This window comes from Accipiter gentilis, chromosome 11 (genome assembly GCF_929443795.1).
Source record: "Accipiter gentilis chromosome 11, bAccGen1.1, whole genome shotgun sequence".
In the NCBI taxonomy this organism is placed as follows: Eukaryota; Metazoa; Chordata; class Aves; order Accipitriformes; family Accipitridae; genus Astur; species Astur gentilis.
Window position 1 is genome coordinate 8278264 of NC_064890.1, and position 23667 is coordinate 8301930.

Below are 23667 nucleotides of genomic sequence, written 5' to 3' on the forward strand. Positions count from 1 at the left end.
GTTTATGCGAGGTTTCCCAGTGATGGCGGGGTGGAAACACCCGTTCCCCTGCGGCATTTACAGCGGCCACGGAGAGCTGGGGACACCATGCCGGCTGGGGAGAGCCTAAAACTCCCTCCAGTCACTCTGACTGATGCCACATCCAACTGGTGGCTTCTGTTTTCAGCGAGACACATGAAACGAAGCAGCCGTTGCTGGTCCTGGCAGACTCCACGAGTGCTCACAGGACTGACCACCTAAGCATAACTGCTATAGGCGCCAAATCACAAAAATCTGCATTTTCATGGGATGTACTGAGGAAGGATCCATGTGGGACTTTTGTATGTCTCTGAGCCCCGATGTGCTAAACCACATTAGCCTGTCAGGGGGCTGGATCATTGCCATGCTGAGAAATTACGAGTACAGTAATTATGGAAGTACGACATTCATAACCGGAAGGCAAAGAATTGAAAAATTGCAATCGCTCAACGTTACAAGTCCTTCCTATGTATTAGTAGCTGTTCACAGCCTTGCACTTTAATGTTGCAGTTACAGTATTTTTAACATTTTATTTTGGTTTAGGGATATCAGTCCAGTTTCCCAATGCATTTTATTTTTAAAAAGTCAGAGTGACATTATTCTTTTATATATTGTCAAAAGAAGTTGTCATATTTAGTGATCTTTTCAATCTGTTAATATGTTACTTTCCTCCTAATTGCAGAAAGGCTCCAATTAATCATAATGATCATTTACTCAAGTGTCCATTAATTCTCTTCTACAAATAGCAGTGCTCTATAGCACCATAAAAAAAAAAAAAAAAAAAAAAAATCAATGGCCATATCTCTGATGAGATAATTTTATCAACCATTCAGAATGAGCAGCTGGAATAAAAGGCATAAGCCATATTCATAATAAAAAAAGATAATAAACCAGTAATCCCCTCTTACTCCTGTTTTAAAGTGTAGTAATAAATGGGAGAATTCAGATGTGCAAATATTACGGTCTGCTTCTTCTACAGCATGTTCATGCAGAGGGACAAGGAAAAGAAAATTGATGGCATGCACTAGAGCAGAATCGAAGGGATAACGATTTTGTAGTCCTGCAGCTCGGATGGGTAAAAGGTGACATCCACCACAGGGAAGCCAAAAGTAATCCTGGGGAGTGTTTAATCTCATTCAGCTGAATTAAATCACCATGTTTGAAGTCTTACTGCAAGTTTATGGAGGCATATAGTAAAGTTCAGATACAATTCAGTGCTACATGGAAACTTATCAACAAGAAATGGCTAAATTCCCGGTCTACGGCAGCGAGCAGCCAGAAAGCACCGAGCAGGAACTTGCTACTCTCATCCCATCCTCTAAAAGAGCAGCAAGCGCAGATCAACTACTTGCTGCTTGTGAAGCCCATTAGCAAATTATTGCCTGGCTGGAGCAAGGAAGGAGCCATGGAGGAAGGGAGATTCCTGCCAGCATCACTCCTCCCCAGCGGCCTCCGGGTGCCGCGGCGAATTATCATCTCCTGCCCAGACTTTCTGGGAAGGCTGCAGATGAAGCCCACGCACCTGCACGGTGGAAATATCTGCAAAAAGAGCACGGAGAGGGCTGCATAATCACCTCCCCTCGCCGCCGAAGCATCCCCACAGACCTCGTTTTGGGTACGAAGCTGAAGACGGCCAGATGTCAGCGCTGCAGCTGATTCCTGGGGGAAGGCGTTATTCATGCCCAAGCAACGCTGCTTACACCCAGACCTGTGTGTGGGTCCTGCACTGCTGACACGTCACACTGCTTCAACATCAGATGAGAGCTGCATTAACCTCTACGCCGTGCAACGGCAAGGAATGAGTGGGTTTTGTTCTCGTGAAAGGACCGTGCCAAGCGTAGCTTGCCTTCCAGGTCAACGTGGTCTGTAGATGAGGTCGCAGCAAGGAGGTTTGAATGTTAAGGGCTTTTGCATACTGTCAACATAGAGATAATTTAAGCCTGAGATAAGAGAGGCAGAAAATGACCTCATCTTCCCACTGTAACCTTGCAGCTCCCAAAGGCTTTAATGTGATCCTCCAAGCTGAGCTGTGCTGCTGCAATCTGTCCAGAGGTTTGACTGGGACAAAACATAGCTTGGGGGGGGGTGTGTGTGTGGGGGTGTGGTGTCAGTCCTAGGTCTAAATGGGGCTTAGAAGTTCTATATCTTTTTAGTTAGTCACCAAATTTGCCTTCGTAAGGGCAGACTTCAGCCATAAAAACTTAGCAGTCAAACGTGAAATAATTTATGAAATACCCAGATTGTTGTCAAGTCCAACACCTCAGAAGCCAACCAAGCAGGGCATGGGCCCCATAGCATTTCATAAGGATAGAGTTAAAGGCAATCCTACAGACTTCAGTGCTATGTTTCAGGAGAACGATCAAATCAAGGAGATTCACATTGTTTTGAGGACTCCAGGGTAGTTTGCTTGAGGGTTGGAAGGGTGATTCAGGAGAACCCTCTTTAAAAGGAGGACTGGAAACATAACAGCAAACTGGGATTTGCAGTGGACGTTGACACTCAGATGTCAATTATTTATGCTAAGGTTTAGAAACGGAGCGGTTTTCACATGTCTTCTTGCTGCAGGTGTCTGCCTTAGACATCCATTGCAATGCCTTCAACTCAGCAGTACAAGGAAACACCAAGGCTGGCAGCCCTGATGGTGGGCTAGCCAGCCAATTTCTCACTCTCCATCCTGGGCATTGCGAACACCACGGCCTGAGTTAATACTCCAAATTCCCCGTTGGCAGCCTTTTTCCCCTTGAACTATAGAGATAATCGAGTCCCATGTAGTGAAGGTCACCTAGGATATCTCACACACATCTCTATTCCAGCCTCGGTTTGAATGCAACTCCAGCACAAAATAATGAATTTTAGAGTGAAAGCATCACACAGTCCCCTGAAATGAAAGATACTCCTCCAAACACAAGCAGTTACCATTAATTTACAAGCGTACTCATTTTCTAAATGGTAAATCATTATTTCTTCAAAGAAAACATCCATATATACAGACTGGAGGGAAAAAAGCTGGATTATAAATACAGAAAACACTTGAATTTGATGGAAGGGGTCAGAAGAGCTAGCTGGAGCTAGCTTTTCTGGAAACAGAAAACCATGCTCCTCTTCCCTACCATTTTGAGATCATTTTAGATTAATTGATATACACTGAGCTGTATACCTTCCTTATCTGAACCTTCATTGTCATTTAACACAGATTAATTAGTGCTAGTGTTATGACCTCCAGTAGTTTGAAGGTCAAGTCCCTAAGATCTATTTTCATGAGATGCAGTAATACTGTCTCAAGAGACACCAGGTATCATAACTTATTGTGCTGTTAAAATCTGTACAATCAATATGTCTGCAGCTTTAAAATTTTACAATATACTAATAAGATAGACATAAAATCCTACTGGTATTGCATTTACTCCCATCAGCATTAATGATCTTAACACAGCAGGTGTTATCATTCCTAACAAGACATGGTATTTGCTATTTCATGCTTAGATGCTCCCTCCTCTTGGTTCACAGAAGCTGAGGAAGCTCTGTTTTAATGACTTGATAATGCTACAGGCAGAGCCACTTTGGGCACAGTTCAGCCCAATTTCCTCGATGCTGAACCAGGCAACATCCCTCATCTGCTGTGGTCTCTGGAGCAAGGTAGAGGCAGGAGTCCTACAGACCGGGCACAAGCCAGAGTCATTTGTAATACAAGTCATTTACCATACTGGACAAGTTGCAGTTATATTTGCAGATTGCAGTCTTTGTATGAAAGCAATACTTTTATGATAGGAAAATATATGTTTAAGACTGAAATTCCCCTTCATTGAGCCTTTTCCCTGGCCTGGGAGAAAAAAAAAAGGGGGAAAAAAATAATCACTAAAACCAGGGCAAAAAATGCACCTGAGTATTAAACTGGCTGCAAAATAAGATCAAAATGAAAACAGATTCAGTTTAGATGAATTCATTATATGGTCAATATTTTTTCACTAATCTGAAGTAGGACCGGTCTACCTAAGGCTGCAGGTTTAATGAGATTCTCCAGCGTGTTAATGGCTGCACAAGCAATGTGTACCTCCCCACTGACCTGCCATCTGGGAGCTGTTTTAAGCCATGTCAACTCCATGTCCTGGGTAGCATTTACCAGGCACAGGTAAGTCATCATGAGCTGTCATTGTGGCTGACACCCAGAAATGCCACACAGTCCCATGTGCAGCTCTCTTTGCTGGGGCATACTGATGCTAGATACCTATGTCCTATAGATGGCCCTTCTATAGGAAGGTAACCTCACACCCTGGAGATGTCCATCTTTCTTAACTGACCGGAAAGGAGTTTGGAATGAGAAAACTCCTAATTTGGATCACTCAATTCAGTGCACCAAATTCCACAGAAATCAATTAATGGCTCTGTACTCTGTACCTTGGTTTCTTTACCTGCAACACAAAGTGCTTTGAGGTACCCCATTGAGAAGGAAATATTTTCAGACTGAGAGTGATGCAGCATTTCCAAATGCTGCTGCTGATTAGATCTCTTAAAAAGTGGATGGTTGGATGCACATTCTGCATCCTATTGCAGGGGAAATGCAGTACCGAAATACTCCTTGTTGCTAAAAGAAAACTCTCTGAATGGAGAAAGCCCATCAAAGTATTAAAAGCTACCTCTGTGGACTTCCTGAAGACATCTGATCCTGTAATCTCTGGAGGGTGGCAGTTTTAGAAGAGATGCCATTATAGCTGCTCATTGTGGGATGAATTATGCAAGAATTTATTATTGATTCAAGGGGAGCCTGCTCAAGCATGCAATCAAAGCCAAGGCCTTGAGGGGCAGACGGGAAAGGATGAGGTTTTTCTAGTTAACTAAACTGGTTCACAACCCAAGAAATATCTAATGCAAAAGAGGCAGTTGGCAAAGTAGAGAATTTTACATCCCAAATCACCTTCTCCACACCCATAACCAGCCTCTAGTACCAGACCATCCTGGAGCAGAGCCCAAAGAGTTACATGAGTCCTCTCGCAGCCCAGAAATACATCCCCCCACCACCAACCCAACCATCCACAGGGTCAAAGGCAAGAACCCCCTTGGCTGTGGACCCCAACCCAACCCAGCCCAAGGTGAGGAGACCCGAAGGGTCTAGGTTACAGGCCAGAGCTGTAGAAACACCCTACCCACCTCAAAGTGACAACTGGGGCAAGGCCATGTAGCCGCAGAAAGCCATGTTTTAAGGGCAAAAATTTGTGGGCAGCTTGGCACCATACCAGAGTTTGACAAGGTCTGTTCAAGGAGTACAGAGATCGAGGGAGGAGAGGTTTAACTTGAGAATTAAGAGGGTAGTGAAACTAAAAGCATGTACCGTCCAAACAATGACACAGGGGTGACAGGCACCCATCAATTTATCTTTGAAAGAGAAATAGAAAGAGGCCATTGAAAAAGCCAGGAAGGCCGGAGGTAAGCAAGAGGAAATAAAATGAGCTTACACAGCAGGTCAGTCACTGGCAAATATAAAACAAACCATGCGGAGGCTTAATAGCGTGTTTAGCATTTTGAGCAATGGACATAAAATTTGCTTTTCTCAACTTGACCTTTCTTAACAACCTTAGGCACTACAGGGTTATTATCCTGCAGCATTCCCTTTACTAAACTCATCATGTCTCTGAGTGCTAGGGACCATTTCCTAATACAATCAGAAGAAAGATCAGTAATAATAATTATACAAAGATATATACAATACATATTTATCTGTGCATTCACAGAGACACATGTGCGCACACACATGCTCCTTCCTTATAACAACTCTCCAGCGGAAATATTACAGTGACATTTAGGCAGAAAAAACATCCAGCAGAGATCTTACGCTAAAACCATCCTTGATGCTGCTGCATAGAAAATGGCAATAAGAGTAGGAGAGAGGGAAAAAAAAAATAAAATCAGTAAAACTAAACAACTCTCTAATACTCTCTAATACCCCACCAAAAGGGTTTATTTTAATTGCAGCAGGACAGTGGCATGTTTCTGGACTCAGCCACGTGTTTTGCTAAATAATCTTCTTTAAAATATTATAAATATGCAGAACTTTGAGAAGTAGGTCAGTGGCTCAACATGTTGTAGCAAACAGCTCAGATAAATACTAGTCATTACCCTGTAGTCTGCAGTCAGTGCAGGTCTGACACACTCTGCAGCTAGTCGAATGGCAATTCACTGCATTAGAGGACCATTCCCCAAATGATACAACATCCGAGTACCTGGTCACCGCTAACAACACGCCTCTCAACCGACAGAGAAATCAAGCTCTCATCATTTGAGTTGTCTCACAATCAGCAAGGGCAAAAGCAGGAGAAAGCAGAAGGATGTGAGAATTCAAGACACTGATACAAGGAGCAAAATGAAAAACTACAGAGCAGGATAAACCCCGAATGCGAGTGTCAGCTCTGCCGGAAAGGTGACTTCAAAATCCTGCTTTGAACACTGGTCCAGATGCATTAAAACCCGTTGCTGGAGGACCGTCTCCACGCGAGCACCAGACGAGCCCTTTGCAAAGTTCCCCGGGACCTGTAAAAGCCAGGCGGTGGCTCGCACAAAATCCTCCCGTGGATTTGGTGCCCTGAATCTGTGCGGTGTAACTCCCCTCGCCCACCACCACCCCCCCCCCACCCCCCCACCCCTTCCCAAAAGGATTTCGGCAAGCACTTACCATCAGCAAGCTCAGAGCAGATTCGGGAGCACGCTGCACAGCCATCTCCTCGCTTCCTACCTAGAAATCCTCCCCACGACTCGGTCAGCCCTCGGCCCTCCGTCACGGGAAAGCATCCACAGAGCCCACAGCTAACTGCAGGGAGAGAAACCCCAAATCAGGGTCGGAGAGCATTCGCAAGAGGAGGAGAGGATGGATGAGGGGGTGGGGAGGAGAGGAGGGAAGGAAATAACCTTCTCAGCCAGGGAAATAAGCTTAAGCTAGGCCAAATTTTACACTAGAGAGAGGAGGAAAATGAAATGGTGAGCCTGCTGGAGAAACAAGATATCGGGAACTGCAGGATATTTAAAGCTCAGGCGCGTGCTGCCACAGCGAGCAGCAGCAACAGAGGACACGTAGCAAACACCTACATGACAGGTTAGGTCCAAGCCCTCCTCCCCCTGCCCCAACATGCGGACTATAATTAATTGCTTTTAATTGCCCCTCTCCTTCCTCCACCTAAATAAACGCCTAGGTAGCATAAAACTGCCATGCCTCTGACTCTGCATCTTCCTCCCTGCCCTGGCGACGATAGCGCAGAAACAACGTCAAATATCGCAACGTACCGCTTCCAACAGGGTCAAATTTCTTCTCTCTTCTCGCAAAGCCCTGCTTCGCCTGGTTTGGAAAGCAGACGCCTGCATAATACAAACATGAGCAACGAGGGAGAGGAGCCAGAGCCAGGAAGCGCCCGGCGTTCACTCGAGAGCAAGAATTACCTTTATCATATTCGAGCGAGAGCTGGCTTACGCACTGACCCTTTTCACCTTACTCACCCCCCCCCCCCCCAAAGAAAGTCTCTTCCTCCTCCTCCTCCTCCTCTTCTCCAAATGGACTCAGCTCCCCGTGGAGCTAACACACTTCCTAGAAACATGTAATTACACAGGCTGTTGTGTTAGCGCTCTGATCACGCTGCCTGTACCGCATGGAGACGGCAGCCAGGCAGCCCCCCCCTTCCCTCCCGTCGTAAGGCAACACGCTGCAATCCCCCACCGAGCTCCTGCGGCTCGGGGGGTCGGCGACGGCTAATTGTGGAAATGTGGCCGGTTAAGCCACAAAGACAAATTAGCCTTGAAAATAAGCCCCTTGTTTAAACGTTAGCTGTAAATGGAAGGTGGCTTTCTGAAAGCCTTTAAAAATAAACAGAGCATCCTGGTAGGAAGGCTGGTACTCTCACATGGATGTGCCCTGCCGGACCTGTAGGAGCCCCGGTTTGTAGGGCTCAAAAACCTCCTGGGCTTCAGCGTATCAGCTCTCGCATCTCCCCTCTGAACAAGCAGAATTTTGGCTTCATTTCCTGAAACGTTAGGCTTCATGTAATGACAATGTCTGTTCATCTTCCAACTCCCACCTGCACGTTCCCACCCCACCCCCACGATTTTGGAACCCAATTAAAAGTTTCAGACAAATTCAACCAGAGTTGAATTTTCTGACATGTGTCATTCCTGCAACTTTTATAGAAATTGGAACCAGGATAGAAAAGAGGATCAAATCACTGTCTCCATGAAGGCGGGCAGCAGTAATCCAGCCCTTGGGCTCTGCCAGCTACATCTGGCAGGCCAGCTGTGGCGTGTGCCACACTGGAGTACTTATTTGCCCAAACTCTCGCTGCTCACCTATCACCATTTCTTAGCAAAGGGGACACGGGACATGGGAGATTGCAGACATTGCCCTAGGAAGGTCCTTCAGGACATCTCTGGCAGACCCATACCTCCCAGCATACTGCTCTTGAGCCAGGGGACCACCCTTCTTGTAATGCACGTATAGCATGTGGCATGTAGAGAAGCTTGGTCTTTTTCCACGTAAATACATAGACCAGTGAAATCCCCCCCCCCCCCCACAAGCCGTAGCACCAAGCCTGGGTGTTGCATGGTGATGGTAGGGGCTTCCTTCCCTCAGCACATTCTCCACCAAGAGGTGTGGGAGGGGGAAGCCCCTTGTACACAGAGAGGACACCTCTCAAGAGAAAGCGTAGACTCACTCACGAGCACACAGGGAGGCATTTTCTCGGGTCGTCCCTTCTTGGTTTTGGGTTACAGATGTCGACACTCAAGGAGAGTTCCTTGTGTCATGCCTGGAGGTGGCATTTACTGCATTGTCTGAGACCTGGCCTCCTTCACTGCAGTGAGCGTAGCTCTGGTGAAAACACGCTTATGCCGGCAGCCGCGCTTATCTCCACCCTCGGATGCAAGTCATCTCCACTGGTGAGGAGTGGGGGCCCAGCTCCTCAGATGCATTAAGGTACGTGAGGACCACGGAGCTCTGGGCTTCAGCGATTTGCTTCAATCAGACCAGAGAGCTGAGGCAGAGTTCCGCAGTGCTTCCTAACCAGAGGGCTGTCTAACCGTGGCTGTCTGCAGTGGGTTATTCTTCGCCCCACAGCCATCTGAAGCTATGAGCCAGCATACAATGTGATCTGCTCCCTTCCCTCTAAAGAGATTTGTCTTCAGCCCTGAAGGTGAACAGGTCGTTGACTGTTATAAGGATTGGAGAAGTAGGCTACTTAAATGCCTCTTGAAAAGGGAAAATATGCAGAATAAAAGATGAAGGTAAGTTTTAAAAAACATCTCAAGGCATCAAATTATAAAATATGTAACTAAATCTTTTGCAAGAGTACCATGACAAACATCCCCAGGCTATTACATTTTTCCCTACACTAACTTAATCTGAAGTACTGTAAGGAGGTGGCTGCAGAAACAACACATTCAGTAACTCTCGAGTCTGACAAGAAAGGTTGCTCCTTTGCCAAGTGATTTTAAAGAACCAGCCTATCCCCACATTTTTGGACTCGGCTAAAACGAAGAATCCAGAAGTGTGGACGTCCCTTCCACCTCTAGTTCCTGAATTCACTCTACAGTTGAGCAGGGTAAAATCTCAGTCAAACACTAGGAGCTAGTTATCATTTGTGGTGTCCTTGAAAAAATTCTAGTTTTTTCCTGAGCTCTGCAAGTCTCAGGGTAATGATCATACGTAGGGAGCCATCTGTGCACAAGTATATGATCTATGGCTTCAAGGTACACTTGCAAACTTACAGGTTTGCCACTTTCTACTATTTTAGGTGAATAAATTTCATAGCGCAAGAGGAAAAAAATAGGTCATTATTCACTGCAGGTTGTCAAGAATAAGAAGAACAATTTTTAAAAGGAACTTATTGGATAGATGGTTAAAACTACAGTCTTGTGGTTTTGCTTCAAGGCCTAAAGCTATGACATTAGCAAAAGAAAAGAGTTTATTAGCTAGGTTGGGGTTTTTTTCCCCTATACTTTAAGAAAAATTGGCGCTACAATTGGTTAATTGTAATGTAAGTAACTGCTTACAACCACTCAAAGAAAAGCTATTATAGCAAATGTTGGATTAATACAAAAATTGATACCAGTAAGAAGATATAAAGCTCTTGCAGACTGGTATATATAGAGGGATCCTCCAATTCCAGTGTTATCACTGGCATCACTTTGACAAGGATAATATAAGCATAGGTATGCCATGCCATGGTGGGTCACCATCATTAGAGCTGGTGGTTGCTGGGGCTGTGATTTGAGGTTTCGGTAATACAAAGTGGTAGGAAAACTCTCTGCCAAAAGTGCATTACGTTGATTGTTCATGGACGTACAGAACCTGACAGGCACCTATTCTCCTCAACAGGAGATGTGGTTTTGGAGGCCGAGAAGAAGGCATTGTTAACGGTATGAACAAAGGCAACACAGAGCTCAGGGTTAATTGTAAGGCTTGATTTCAGCTGGTACAAACCTTATGTTTTTAATTACATTTATTTCCTTGGATTTTTTCTTCAGTGAGCAAACAGGAACTCTAGTTTTCAGTCAAGTGAAAGTAAATTTCCTGTGTACTGCTACCGTATATATTTTAACCACTAAAAATCAAAGTCCTTCCTCCAGTCACTTGTGATATTTGGGAGAGATCAAAATCCTGATATGAATTTTGATTTGCCTTCTTGCATCACAGATGTGCATTTGGGTGAAATGTTGTCCCGTGATATGACAACTGCCAGGAGGTCTCTTATTTAAGCAAAGGTATGTATAAAGAAAATTGTTTTTTCAAGAGGAGTTAAAGTCTTTACCTCGATTTACAAGGACTTAATAAAACAAGTCCTGCTATTGTCTTGGCAGGAAAATAGTCAATTAAAGTTGATGGTGCTAACATAAACAATGACGTGACCAGAATCACATCCATTTGCAAGACTCTCACCCATCCGAAAAACGAATGGGGAACCCAACAAGCATCTCTCGGACTTGAGATATATCAGAGTTTATGCCATGCTTGTAAATGTTTAACAAATTTAAAGGACAATGAGCTTTCAGTGGTGTGAAAAGAATAGATGATGCGAGAGTATGAAAAGCTGTCTGAGTTTATTGAATTTCCTTCAGCCTTTCACGTGCTCCTCATGCATCTCAATTGTTTGCTGGAACTTAGGTGATTAGTTTCAAGTACGTGTTAGTCACAGAAATCAAATTTGCATTACGAATGGCCACAGCAGAAGTGCTTCTGCTTTAATCCACAAAGGAGGAACCACTTCATACAACAAACTGCAACAAAGCAACACAGCTGCGATGCCTAAGATGCCTAACCAAGCTATAGAGAATTACACAGAAAGACATATTCACATAATTCAAACAGACAAATTTGAGGACCTACATTGTGCTTCTAGCATATCCCCAAAGAAGATAAAAGCCTGATGCCAACAAGTAAATTATTCATTGTGAATTATTCACTCAGCTTTAAAAAAGATCTGGAAGGAACTTACTGCATTAGCTCTTCTCCTTACCTTCCTTTGCTCCCTTCCATCAACCCAATTGCTCTAAAAAGCACTTGTCATGCCCCACAAACAGATTCCAGCAGGGCTGGGACTGTTTCTTTTGAAAACTCTCTTAGAAGCTTTTGATAATCATAATTGCAGTGATAAGGCTGATTCTCCAAGCTGGTAAAGAAATGATATATAGGAAGAGAAACATCATTCCTGGAGTCAGCAGACTGTCAAATGAAGCCACTGCATGTGGATATACGAGGGGGAGGGTCTCTCATCAGCATCTTCCTCCACTGTCACTCTCTGGAGAGGGAAGTAGTGAAGTGTTCCCCACCAAGTGTTTGGGAAAATATTTCCTTGCCTTCCTCAGTGAGGAGGTATTAAAGAAAATATTGCTAGAAATCTAACCAGGTTAGGTGGACACCTAGATTGACACAGGCTAAGAGAAGGATTAATCTCAAACTCATCTCTAATTTCCTGTTTAGCAGTTGATTGGCACATTTTCCTTGCCTTGCTTTTTTTTGGCAACTGTTCACTGAGAAAACAGCGCTGTTCGTGAGTGGCATAAACTAGAGACTCTGCCTCCATCCAAGTGCTGAGTGCTTCCCTGATTGAACCTCTCTGGATCATTTGTCTTTAGAGCTGTGCAAGCAACCCACAGGCTGCTCATCGCTAAGCAGTCCCACTCCCAAGATGACTTATGTCTGAACACTAATTAGCTTTCCTAGGTACTGCTTTGGAATACTAAGAGTCCTCGAAATATCTTCTTATTGAAAGGACAAGGGCAAGATAGCACAGATCTTTCCTGATATACCACCATAGCTAGAGGCAGAGATATTTCTTGGACCCTCTGAAGACTTCTTCACGACGGCGACTATCTCTGGAGAACAAAGAAAGAAAAGGTCATTGCACACCTCTTCCACAAGTGTGAGAGTGAGACCTAGCAAAGCAAAAAGACTTAGTCCAGAGTCCCCTAGCAGAGAGCTGCCTGGGCCAGGAGGAGAACTGAGGCTTCTTGTGGCCTCTGTGCCAACCACGAGGCGATGCCGAGCCTTAGACCACTTTCAAGAGACCCAAGAAGGCCAGAAAAAGGTCTTGTATGTAAGTATGAGAACTGGAGCGTTCAGAGAGTTATGCCAGCAGTACTAGTTCGCAGTAACAGCCTTACAGAAGTATACCATAGTCACATACAAGAAATATGTGTTGGAAGTGGGGTGGCTTCCCATCAGAAGCGGTGAATGGACTCTGACATATGAGCAGACCTACTGCTCTTGCACAAAGCCAGCTGCCTCAGGTGCTACTGCCTCACTCAATTTTGAGATGAAGTTGGTCTACTTTTTTCTGCCTCTCAATGGGAGAAAGACTCACGTCTTCCAGGTCCCCCTTCAGCCTGTGCTGTGCAAGATGTCGGCAATCTTGGTAGTCTGCACCTGATATCTGGGAGGCAAAGCATCTCCTGATGAGCTCCGGTCAGTGGATGCACCTCCTGCATCTCCCATCAATCAGTACTGCCTTTCTGTTCTGAACTCAGTAGGGGCTGGACAGCCTTGGACATGAATTATTACTGTCCTGAACAGGGCAGGTTTAACCAGACATAGCATCTCCCGTCATCCACAAGCGGCTGGGCTGACCTCTGTCACTGCGTGGGACTCATACATCTCAGACTTGTCTATGACTTTGTCTGAGCTCCCATTCCCCGGTATATCCTTAAGCAGTTAACACAGCCCACACCGAGCAAGCCAGAAAAGCCCAGTTCCCAGCAAGACTCTGAACTTGCTCTACTTCATGAAACAGCCTGTAGCATTTAAACCTGCTGCAAGGAAAGATGTAGATTAAAAGAAAAACCTAACATAACAGTATTCAAAAAGCGGACCTCCAAAGTTCTTCCAGCTTATATTCTATTATAGTTAGCATGTGAGAACATAACACTAACAGTGCACTGGGACAACCCTAATTTAAAAAAAACCCTGAAGGTTAATAACTAGAAAATAGACATGTCATAACTCAAAGTATGACTTAATAGTGGCATAATAACTAACATTCAATAACCATCTTACTCAATTTGAACTCCCTGGGCTTCATATCATGATTGTTTAATATTAATCTGACATTTATAAGATGTTGGCCTCATCAGACTCAGATATCACAAGTCCAGCTGAACACAGAGACCCAATACGGGGTGTGGAATCTGCAGTTATAGTTATATTTGTTTTCTGAAAATGCATTCCCCAGTGCTGTTGCATGATCTGTTGGGCTATACTTGTGCTTACTTGACATAATTCTCACCTGTGCAAGTGTAATCTTAGTGAAATAAAGCAGCACTTTTCAACCAATTCCATTTTCCATTTTTTATATTTTTTTTTTCTTCTAGTATCCTCTTAGCCAACCTGTGCATAGTTGTGCTGAAAAACTTACCAGGTTTTGGTTTACTGCACATTTTTAACTTCCAATCCAGATTTATTCATAACCAGTTCTTAATCTTTGTGCTGACACTATATTTCAACTGAAGTAGCTCTAGCTCCTAACAATTTATCCCTGGATGTATTTGAGATAACCAAATTTATTCTGAGCATCTGAGCATTTTGCCCTCTAAGGGTTTTCTAGCGGTCTGCCAAGGAAAAGACTGTCTCTTTCCATTAGAAACCCTTTGCTACCCACACCAACTAGGATTTGTCTTCCCTGAACAGCATTGACCAACACCATCTACATTATTTCAGATGAGACCTGACACCTTTGCTACACTATGCCACATATTAGTGCATATCATGCAATTGCTTTTTCCTCTGGGCAAGGCTTGAGCGTTCGAATCCTTTTCTTCTCAGTGCATCTCATTTTGCACTCATTCACCTCTTAAATATGTTCAGGTTAACGCATTGCACCCATCTTTAGGCCCGCCCAGGCCCCATTAAAAAAAATCTTGACAGAAAAAGGGATGAGTACATATGTACAAGACTATATGTAAGTGGGTAGGGGTTATGGAGGGTTTGGAACTTCCCATCTTTACCCCATGTACCGTCCTTGGGTCTGAAAGGTGTATTTGACATTTGAAACGTCTCTAACAAAAACCTCAGCACATCAGGTAGATCAGTTTTCAGTGCCTGGAAAGCAAAGATGTGAAGGCTCTACACTTTGAATTCAAGCCCTTTTAGGGCAACACTATATTCTCAAGCTGTTGCCTGTATTCTCAAAGAGAGTCTGTAACGCAACCAGGGATGGGATGTCCATTTCTTTGGTGCCACCTATGCCCCCGCTGTGAAACCACTTTCTTCTCCTCACAGAGCATCTGCCTTTCAGCCTCAGAACAGCTTTTGCACAGTGTGGACCTCACACAGATTTTGTTTGGCTGGATATTAAGTAAAGTGACTTCTGCTACATAATGCCTCAGGGCAGAAAGCTAAACCAAATAATACCTACCTGAATGCAAGTGTTGCTGGAGCAGTTTATTCTCAGCTTCTGTCCTTAGACCACAAGTCACCTAACCTAGTAAAAACAATTTATGAGTAAGACGTCTAGCCAAAGATAGCCAATTAAGGCTCCTTCACCAGTCAATGGACTAATATGTGCAGCTCCAGAGGGTAGGTTACACATCCCATTAATCTTCAGATGGGATGAGTACTCTCTGGAGGGGCTGGACTGTTTCCATTGGCTACTACAGAATTCTAAATGACTATTTTAACATTGTCAACAAATCTCAGCTTGAGCATCAGCCTTGGGAGCTACCCTCAACTACCAGTGGTGTGAGGATCTCAGGTCAGGCCTTCCAGCCTGAGCCAGCGAGAACCACACCAGGGCTAGGTGTGCATTTGAGGACGCATGCAAACCCTTTCCTTCTGCCACAACTTGAGGTAAGCCCAGAGAGAGACAAAAGTCATTCTCAGGCAGGTTCCCTTAGACAAGCAAGAAAACCATACCGAGAATTGTGGCAAGGCTGGGGTACGCAAAGAGGTGGGTCATCTGCCTTGGGCTGAGGAATAAAAATAGCACAGGCTCACATGTGAAAGTCAGCATGAACTCTTGATCTCTTTGTCAAAATCGTTTGTTTGTACCACAGTTGCATTTTGGATATCCATCAGAGATTTAGATGCCTCTGTGGCGTTAGGCACTGTACGTATACCTTACTAGACCAGGGATGTTATTATCAACTATTTGTTTCCACTCCCACATCAGATCAAATCATGAGTGCTCATCTGCTTCAGAGCAAAGTCTGGGCTTCAAGAAGGGGAAAGTGATGAATACTTTCACAATCTATTCACCTGGCTTCCAGCACACTGCTGTAACCTCTCAAACTGTCATGGCTATTTCAGCATTGATTGCTGTGGCACGACCTAAGTAAGATGCATTGCTCACACTGAAGAGTTGACAATCCACAGTGAGATGGAGGGACTAACAGCAGTGTAAGGGAAAAAAAAATTGCACTCACAGCAGTAAAATGCAAAGGATTGCTGCATTTAGAATATTTAAAGCAAACCGTATATTGATGCTTGCCAGAGCAAGTTATCAAAGTGTTAAGAGTTTATAATTCAGTTGCTATTTCATAGTGTAGTCAAGAGTAACAGTGTCATATTTAACAGAAGTCAATTTTAAAATAAAAAGGAAAATCAGTTTTATTCACTTATGAATTACTGTTACAAGTAACTAATTTATGGGAATAGTAATAAAAGCAGAACTGTGTTCACTAGGTAACATCTACAGTTCTGGAAGAGTATGGCCATTAATAAACAGAAGTGAGTGCAGAATTTTAAGTACCCTTCCTTAGTCCAGAAATATGTTCTGTGAAAACCACACATAAGGGAGTGAGCAATTCAGCTCAGTCCATTAATTGCCTTAAATATCATGGCTGGTAATCTGCAAATTAGATTATAAAACCTCATTGCATATAAACAAATGCTAAGATAGATTGCCTCTGCTTTCTCGGCAATTAGTTTGCAAAACCGTTACTGTATTTTATGCTTAACGGTATTAAAGAGCCAACAGTGATTTCACAGTAAAGCAGCTTCATAATGAATATTGTTTCTGTGAATCCTAAGTCCAGTTGTTACAAGTTTATGGTTGCCCATATAATCCAATTTCAAAAGATACTTCTGGTCTCCACTTTATCTAACCAGGTCCTCCCTACAACACCCCCGGGCAGCCAAGACCTGGGGCTCCAGGCCCATGTAGGTACATTGTATGTCCAGTTTTCCCCAAATGTGCCTTTTTTTTTTTTTTCGTTGCTAGCAACATAAACTGGTGGGTTATTGAGGAGTTACCACATCAGTCAGGGATTTCTGGACATCTGGTGTCTCTGACAAGTGAGGTGGATAACAGCTCTGGCTGGGATGCTCTACACCCAGAAATCAGGGGTGACCATAGTGCACATTACTCACAGTAACTTTCACATTCTGGGGGAAGGAAGAATTAAAAGTGTTTAAATGCCTTTCTAGACCACAGCCATTAACAGCTAGGTCCACAGAGTGACCACCCCTTCAGATCTGCTGAGGGTGGGAAGGCAGTGACACAGGATGGCGTACAGGCCTGTTCCTCACCACTTCTCATTTTTTGGCCATGAGTGTGGTACCTGACACACACATCTGAAGAAATTAATCTCCATTTCAGGACAGAGTCAAATAGGTCAAGTTTAAACCATTGGAGAAACTGTTACTGATGTCACTTCGCAACTGGGAAGGCTGCTTCCCAGCCCTCCGGCAGCAGCAGCTTATTGCAAGAGAAATACTGCCTTTTCCCCATCCTCATGTTGGGTTTTACCATTAAAGCAGCTTATCGAGCTCCTCTTCCTCACCATCTCTCAACCACTAGTTACTGGCTTCTACCCAGGCACGGGCCAGAGAGGAGACAGCTATTAAATGCTAGCGTAGCGCAGGGATGACAACAGAGGGCTCAACATCTCAAATCACGTAAGCACAAGGGACATTGGGATATCGGGATGTGTTTAAGGTCTCTCCCAAGGGCCTGGGACTGCCAAATGGAGGGCCAGCAGACCCCACAGTACTGAGCAGCGAGGAGATGGAAAACTCTTCTGTTTCCTTGTCCTCAGAGATTTTGGCATCCAACCAAGCTGATGTGGTACCAGAAGAGTCTGCAACCCCAAAGCCCCTCCTGGGCTCAGGCATCCCAGCTTATCTTTCAGAAACCCCCAAACTGGAGGAAGGTACAGATGAGAGATACTCAAAGGACAAGTGCTTCAGTCAAGCACCAAGAGGCTGGAACACCCCCAAACAGTGTGGGACACCATGGCCTGGTGGACACAGTGGACCAAGGGAGTTCACACTCCTGCAGTCTGCAGGACTTGCACTTCTTGGCAGCGCTTAGCCACCCGCAGCTACCTGGAGATGTGTCACGCTGCCTTGCAGAGCCACTCCAAGGGACTCTTCTGGATTTCAACAGCTGCAGAACAACAAAGAGTTTATCTCCAGTCTTTATCACTCCAGAGAAATACCTCAAACTAAACATCTTGTCTCCAAGGTACTAGAGAGGCGTTGCACCTCCTTTAGAAGACATCTTCTTGTACATTATTATAGTATGTTCTGGGTCATATCTCCCACCGAGTTTCTAGAAAACATTTAACAACAGCAACAGGGTGGAAACAGGAGAGCTGCACTTCACCCTAAAGCAAGTATGGCAAAACACCCAATTTGAGGGACGCTGATGGCACAACACTTGGCTCAACACACACATATAAACCTGATGCTTTATAGTGTCATTCTGTTGCATTTTTGCTTCCTTAGTTTTCCAGATTCAAACACGGTATTAATACACCAGGTTCTCCCCCGTCTCAGACACAGCTCTTTGATTTGCAAAGTATTGTAAACTTTGCACCAGCAGTTCAAACATGCCACTTCGCTATACACAGACAGTTGGAAAACCATGCTTCATGCCTTCCAAAGCAAATAAATACAAAATAATATTTTATTCTGCATTTTCAGCTATGCTGTGTGTCTAAATTAGAGTTGGCTGAGCTCAATAGATTTTCCTACTGATATTAAAGAGGATTTAGGTCAACTTCTCACTGAGAAAATATATTTCAGCTCTTCTACACATACACAAATAGCTGGCAGCTCAGAGATGTGCATTTTACTTGGAGTGCCTTCCCTTGGATAAGCAAATGCCTGTTAATTTCTGCAAGATGTTGCCACTCAGGGAAGTACATGCTTGAGCTGAGGGCAGTGTTATCTCCATGACATTGCACGGTCCCAGTGCTACAACGCCTAAGTGCTCAGATATGCAAAGGCCATGCTGAGATGCAATATTCAGACCATGAATTTTGCACCATTATCACAACTTGACAGCTCTCATTTCCCCAACGTCCTCAGCAGAATGTGAAGTGGCACAGGTAGGAGTGCTGAAGAGCAGTGCCTTTAGAGTGGCCGTTAACAAAATACATAGTCAAAGCTTAAAAAAAATATGGTGTTAGCTTGGGCCTGTGTCACCAGGGAACGGCACTCCATTTGCATGACTAATACATGGAATTTTTAGAAGAGAACAGGAATATTTTTCACTGCATTTCCTTGAGATCCCAAGAGGTAGTGTTTCAACACGATCTCTCCGAGGACCTCAGCACATGGCTCAGGAGATCCCAGCTGGACTCCATGCTCGGAAATGCGAGTTCTTTCCTTTCTCAGCAGAGGTCTACATTGCTGCTCTCTTGCTCAACCTGGCCCTGAAGGCCCCACTCCCCTCCTGGTCCATGTAATGCATGAGACCATCAGGGTTAAATCCAGGGTCATGGGCAACAGCCCAATTCACCCAACACTCTCCTGATCAGAGCGTGTCTCCAGTCCCTCAAGGTAAATACGGCTTGATTACCCTATCTGGGTTTAGTGAGAGAGTCACTCTTTTGGCAAGTATTGCTTATTAATCTGAGCAGACAGTGCACAAGTCATGTACGGCTATATTTAGTCTTCCCCTATTTGAACTCCTTATAGTTCCATGCAGAAGTCACCAGAGAAACAAGACATCATGGGAGACCCTTTGATGTATAACAAGCAGCTTTTCATAACCTGTTTAAACCCAAGCAAATAAACAACCAACCCCCCCCCCACGCCAAGTTCAGTTGGCTCAACGACACTTTCCTTGGCCAGTATGTTTTACCTGCTTGTGACAAATTGGACGTCCGTAGGAAGGAATAGCCAAGCCTAGCATCTGGAAATTAGGAATCAAGCAGCTGAAGTGCAGCCGTGAAACCCACATCTCCTCTCTCCTGACAAGGGAAATCCTAATATTCTGCAACGCATTCAAGTTCTTGCTTCAGGATGTTAGATGTTCTATACAAACATGAAATTGCAACCTTATGCCAAAACAAAGCTATTTCCAAGGCCAACAAGATGATAGAAACCTCGCTGTTATCTCTGATAAGAACTCTTCCTTCTTTCCCAGAAACCGGTCCCATTACCTCTCTCCACACCCCCTCCCCCCCCCCCTCATTCCTTCATTTAAAATCTTCAAAGGACATTGTAATCATTGGATCAGTCTCACCTGGGAGGTACCTAAACGAGCACAGGTGCAGTTATGCCCAAACACCACCAAGGCACCAGACATCTGAGAGTGCGAAATAGCTGGCAAAATGCTTTTTCCCTTTGAGCTTTAGGCAACGCTCAGGCATTTTCCTATAGGATGTCCAAATTTCTGGCAGGGGCGGTGTACCCAGATAGGTGCAGAAGGTCTTGTCCTCTGGACTGGCTGCATATAGAAAAAACTTCAACCTGCTGGGTGGATGCAGCAGCGGTGCAGTGCTGCACCTGTGCACCTATTTATTAATAGATGGCCTTGTCTTTGCCTGGGGAACAGTATTTGAATAGATAGCACCATGCAGAGATGAAATAGCCCCTTTCCCTTCTTGCACTGAGTTTAGCAAGAGACAGGTAGAGTCAATGAAGATAGTAGAGAATTTCTCTGCTTTCCATCAGCAAACAAATGGTACCAAAAAGAGACGGTGCTTCAAGTTAAGAGCCAGTGAATTCCCACCAGCTGGATCTTTGCATGCGGTGGCCACTGGGAGACAACTGAAATCAGTGTCCTGCAAAGCCTCGTCTAACCGCTCCTCAGTAAGGACAGCACCGGGTATGTGGGGATCACGCATGCTTCCTTCGTCCCACGGTGAGAGCATCTCAACAGCTACTCCTGAATTCATTTAGTCATGGAACATTTTTTTTTTTGAGGCAAGAAAATTCCCATATCCCTGCTCTGTAGCTAGTGAGCTTAAAACAAGGGAGAAGTTTGAAAGTATTTAGAGGGGTTCCAATGAAACATTGAGGAATGCAGCTGCATCAACAAAAGACACCAAAACTCCCACAGAACCAGATTGACTGAAGCTATTCACAGACTGTAGTCACATTTGGACACAGTGTCCGGGGGAAAATTAATGAGAAGAAAATAAAATTGAAACAAAATGTTTTATTTCAGTAAATTCTGTACTTTGTAATGAGGTTATGTTTAGAGATGTAGCTAATATTATATGTCCATAATAAAGATGTATGTGTTTTGTTTGGGAAAAAATAAATGTTTAATTTTATTTGAAAAAAATGAACGAAAATGAAAAGGATTACTTTTGTTTTAGTTGACCTAAAATATTCCTTCTACTTCTGAATTTCATCAAACAAACAGAAAATCAAAAAAGTCAATTATATGCTAAGCCTTGTGAGTGACACACACACAGAAACAGGTAACTGAACTTCAGCCTCTAGGATTTATCTTTCCATCCTCCCTTTCTTCAGAGACAAAGAACACTGACTGTTTTCATAAAAATACAGTTAAATACTCTAATGCTACTAATGCAAATCTTTCCAAGTATATTTTGTCATTTGAGGAGGTCTGCTTAGAAGCGTGTGACCTTTTGCAGTGCCAGATCTAAGCAAAATGAAAACAGTTTTCTTTACAGTCATTCGGAATAGCTCCTCGTGAATTAGATAATGACAATTTCCTTTAAAATGTCAGATTAACTTAAAATCAATTTAATGCTCCCAGCTTGCATTATGACTCAAGTGTTCTCAGGCAAGTTCTTATCCAGACATCATATTTAATGCTATGTTTACCGCAAATGGCATAAATAGAAGCATGTATAGCTCATATTAGGTAGTGAAGTTTGTTAAATGAAAATGTGTTGTATTTGTTTTATGTTCAGGGAATACATCTAGAAAGCAATTTGTAGCCTCAATATTACCAATGGCTGAGTGATTGCTGCACAAGTGTAAGTGCTGTGTGCCTTTTAACAAATAATGAGCCAGAATGTCTTTATTGCTTTGCTAATTAATACCAAGTTTAGTTCAGGGCTCTAACTTAGCATGAGATGTCATGGATTTCCTCAGTACAAGAGTGCCTGGGTTTCCCTTATTGAGTTGTAAAGAGAGGAGTATCATTTCTACAGCATTTCTTGGATACTCTGTGGAAATCAGTAGCTTGGCTAAAATTTTCTGCTCTGTTTTATCAGAGACTGTGAAATGCTAGAAGTGAAATGGGGACTCATGTCATCGCTATTGATACTAGAGCCATTTAATAAGGCCAACAAAAAAACCACAAGAACAAAAGAAAACCAGAAAAAGCAGAAGGGAAAAGACAAAGGAAAATCAGATAAAAAAACAGATAAAGGAAAAGTTTGACAACACTTTTTCAAAAGAGTGAAAAAAAGGCGTTGAAAGAACAAAGGGTGAAAAAAGATTTTAGCAGAAAAAAAATATAGATTTTGGCTGTTGTTTCATCCAAAAGCTTCCTTTTAAATCAGCAGAACCAGTAAGTCACTCTGGACTCAGCTGACACTAGTCAGCATGTTTTGAAGGAATTATAACAACTTATGTGTTTGTGCGTGCCAAAGATGTAATAAGAGGGACATGAAGAAAAATAAAATGAACTCTACGAGATCAATAAAACCTAGCCTTTTGACCTTGTAGATGATCCCTATCCATTTTTCAGAGTTAGGTGATAAAATCAGTACAGTATAAGGCTTTAATCTGGCCATTACTGCTACATTGCATCTGTAAAATTGTGCAATCATTTGCCACACAGATCTATTTTTAAATGTAGATATAGTGTCTCTAGAGAAGAAACCAAATTCCCAACTGGTATTAAAACTGGCTTTGGTAAAATTAACATTTGTACTCAAACTGTTACAGTTCTCAAAGCTTATCTCAGGAAAAGAGAGGGCTCCGTCTTCTCTGCTAGGGGAAGAAAAAGGCAAGATAACAAGAAATGAGCAGATGGAGTAAATTTTCAAAGCTGCGTGTGGGAGTTGAGCATTCAGATCCCATTAACTAATATTGGAGTCGGAGGATCAGACTCCTACTCACCAGGCTTCAAAAACAACAGGTTCACATTTCTCCAGCTTCACTTGCTTCTTACGCGTCCCTGACGCCGTCCCGGCTCCTCTCTAACAGGGTGACATTTATGCAGCAGCCCCGGGCCAAATGTGTCTTTACACTTGGGGCAGGGCTCCTCACCCAGCAAACAGAAATGGAAATACATGAAGTATAGATCTGAGCTTATGTATGTACCATGTGTGCTTATGGATGTGCTATGGAGAGGGACCAAAAACGTGTGGTGGCTTCATCCCACAACCAGAAACAAGCCACACGTCAGTTTGGTACAGATACTCCTGATAGTCATACTTTACTCCTTTAGGACAAATGAAGGGTGAAAAACAGGTAGATACAGCCGGTATGGGTGTTCAGTGATGTTCCAAGCTCTGTTAAATAATGTCTGGCTGTTTACGTCAACCTTGCAAGCCCTTAATCATAAGAAATGCGCTGTTCAGGCCGATGCGATGACCTCTGCAAGTAAATACGTCTAGTGCCAACCTCCTGCGCAGGAGGAGCTAATGAGCAGAGCTTTTGCCATTTACATCTGTCTCGTCTCCTGCGTGCTGTATGAAGAGTGCAATGACCCCACACGTTCAGCTGGGATGGGCGCATGCCATCCAGGACCCCTCTTCTCCCCTGGGTCATCTCCACAGTTTTCTATTATATGACTAAATATTCTCTTCTGCAAAATCAGGTTCTCTATCCTTGATAGCTAATGAGAAGCAACCATCTTCAGCTCCACTGTATTTTATCATGGTAGCTTTATTTTTAACTGACATTAATCACCCAATTATTAAGAGTGACACAGCACTTACACCCTATCGTTGCAATCTAATTAACTTCCGATCCTATAAATCAGTCTTGTACATCAAATATGTAGTATCTGTGGGCTGAATCTCTTA

General features: G+C 43.7%; 1 protein-coding gene across 2 annotated transcripts in view; it reads right to left on the minus strand.

The window, feature by feature from the left end:
- FRMD4A (FERM domain containing 4A) overlaps positions 1–7437 on the minus strand; it is a 384064-nt gene extending 376627 nt beyond the window's left edge. The window contains exons 1-2 of one of the 2 annotated variants that reach the window (XM_049814079.1): positions 7288–7437; positions 6683–6817 (exon numbers count right to left, since the gene is read on the minus strand). In XM_049814079.1, coding sequence (XP_049670036.1) covers positions 6683–6727 — 45 coding nt within the window. In that variant the 5' untranslated portion in view covers positions 6728–6817; positions 7288–7437. Of the gene's footprint in view, positions 1–6682; positions 6818–7180; positions 7215–7287 lie in introns of those variants that run through there. The other variant, XM_049814080.1, reaches the window with a different exon arrangement.
- Between the last annotated feature and the right edge of the window lie 16230 nt (positions 7438–23667).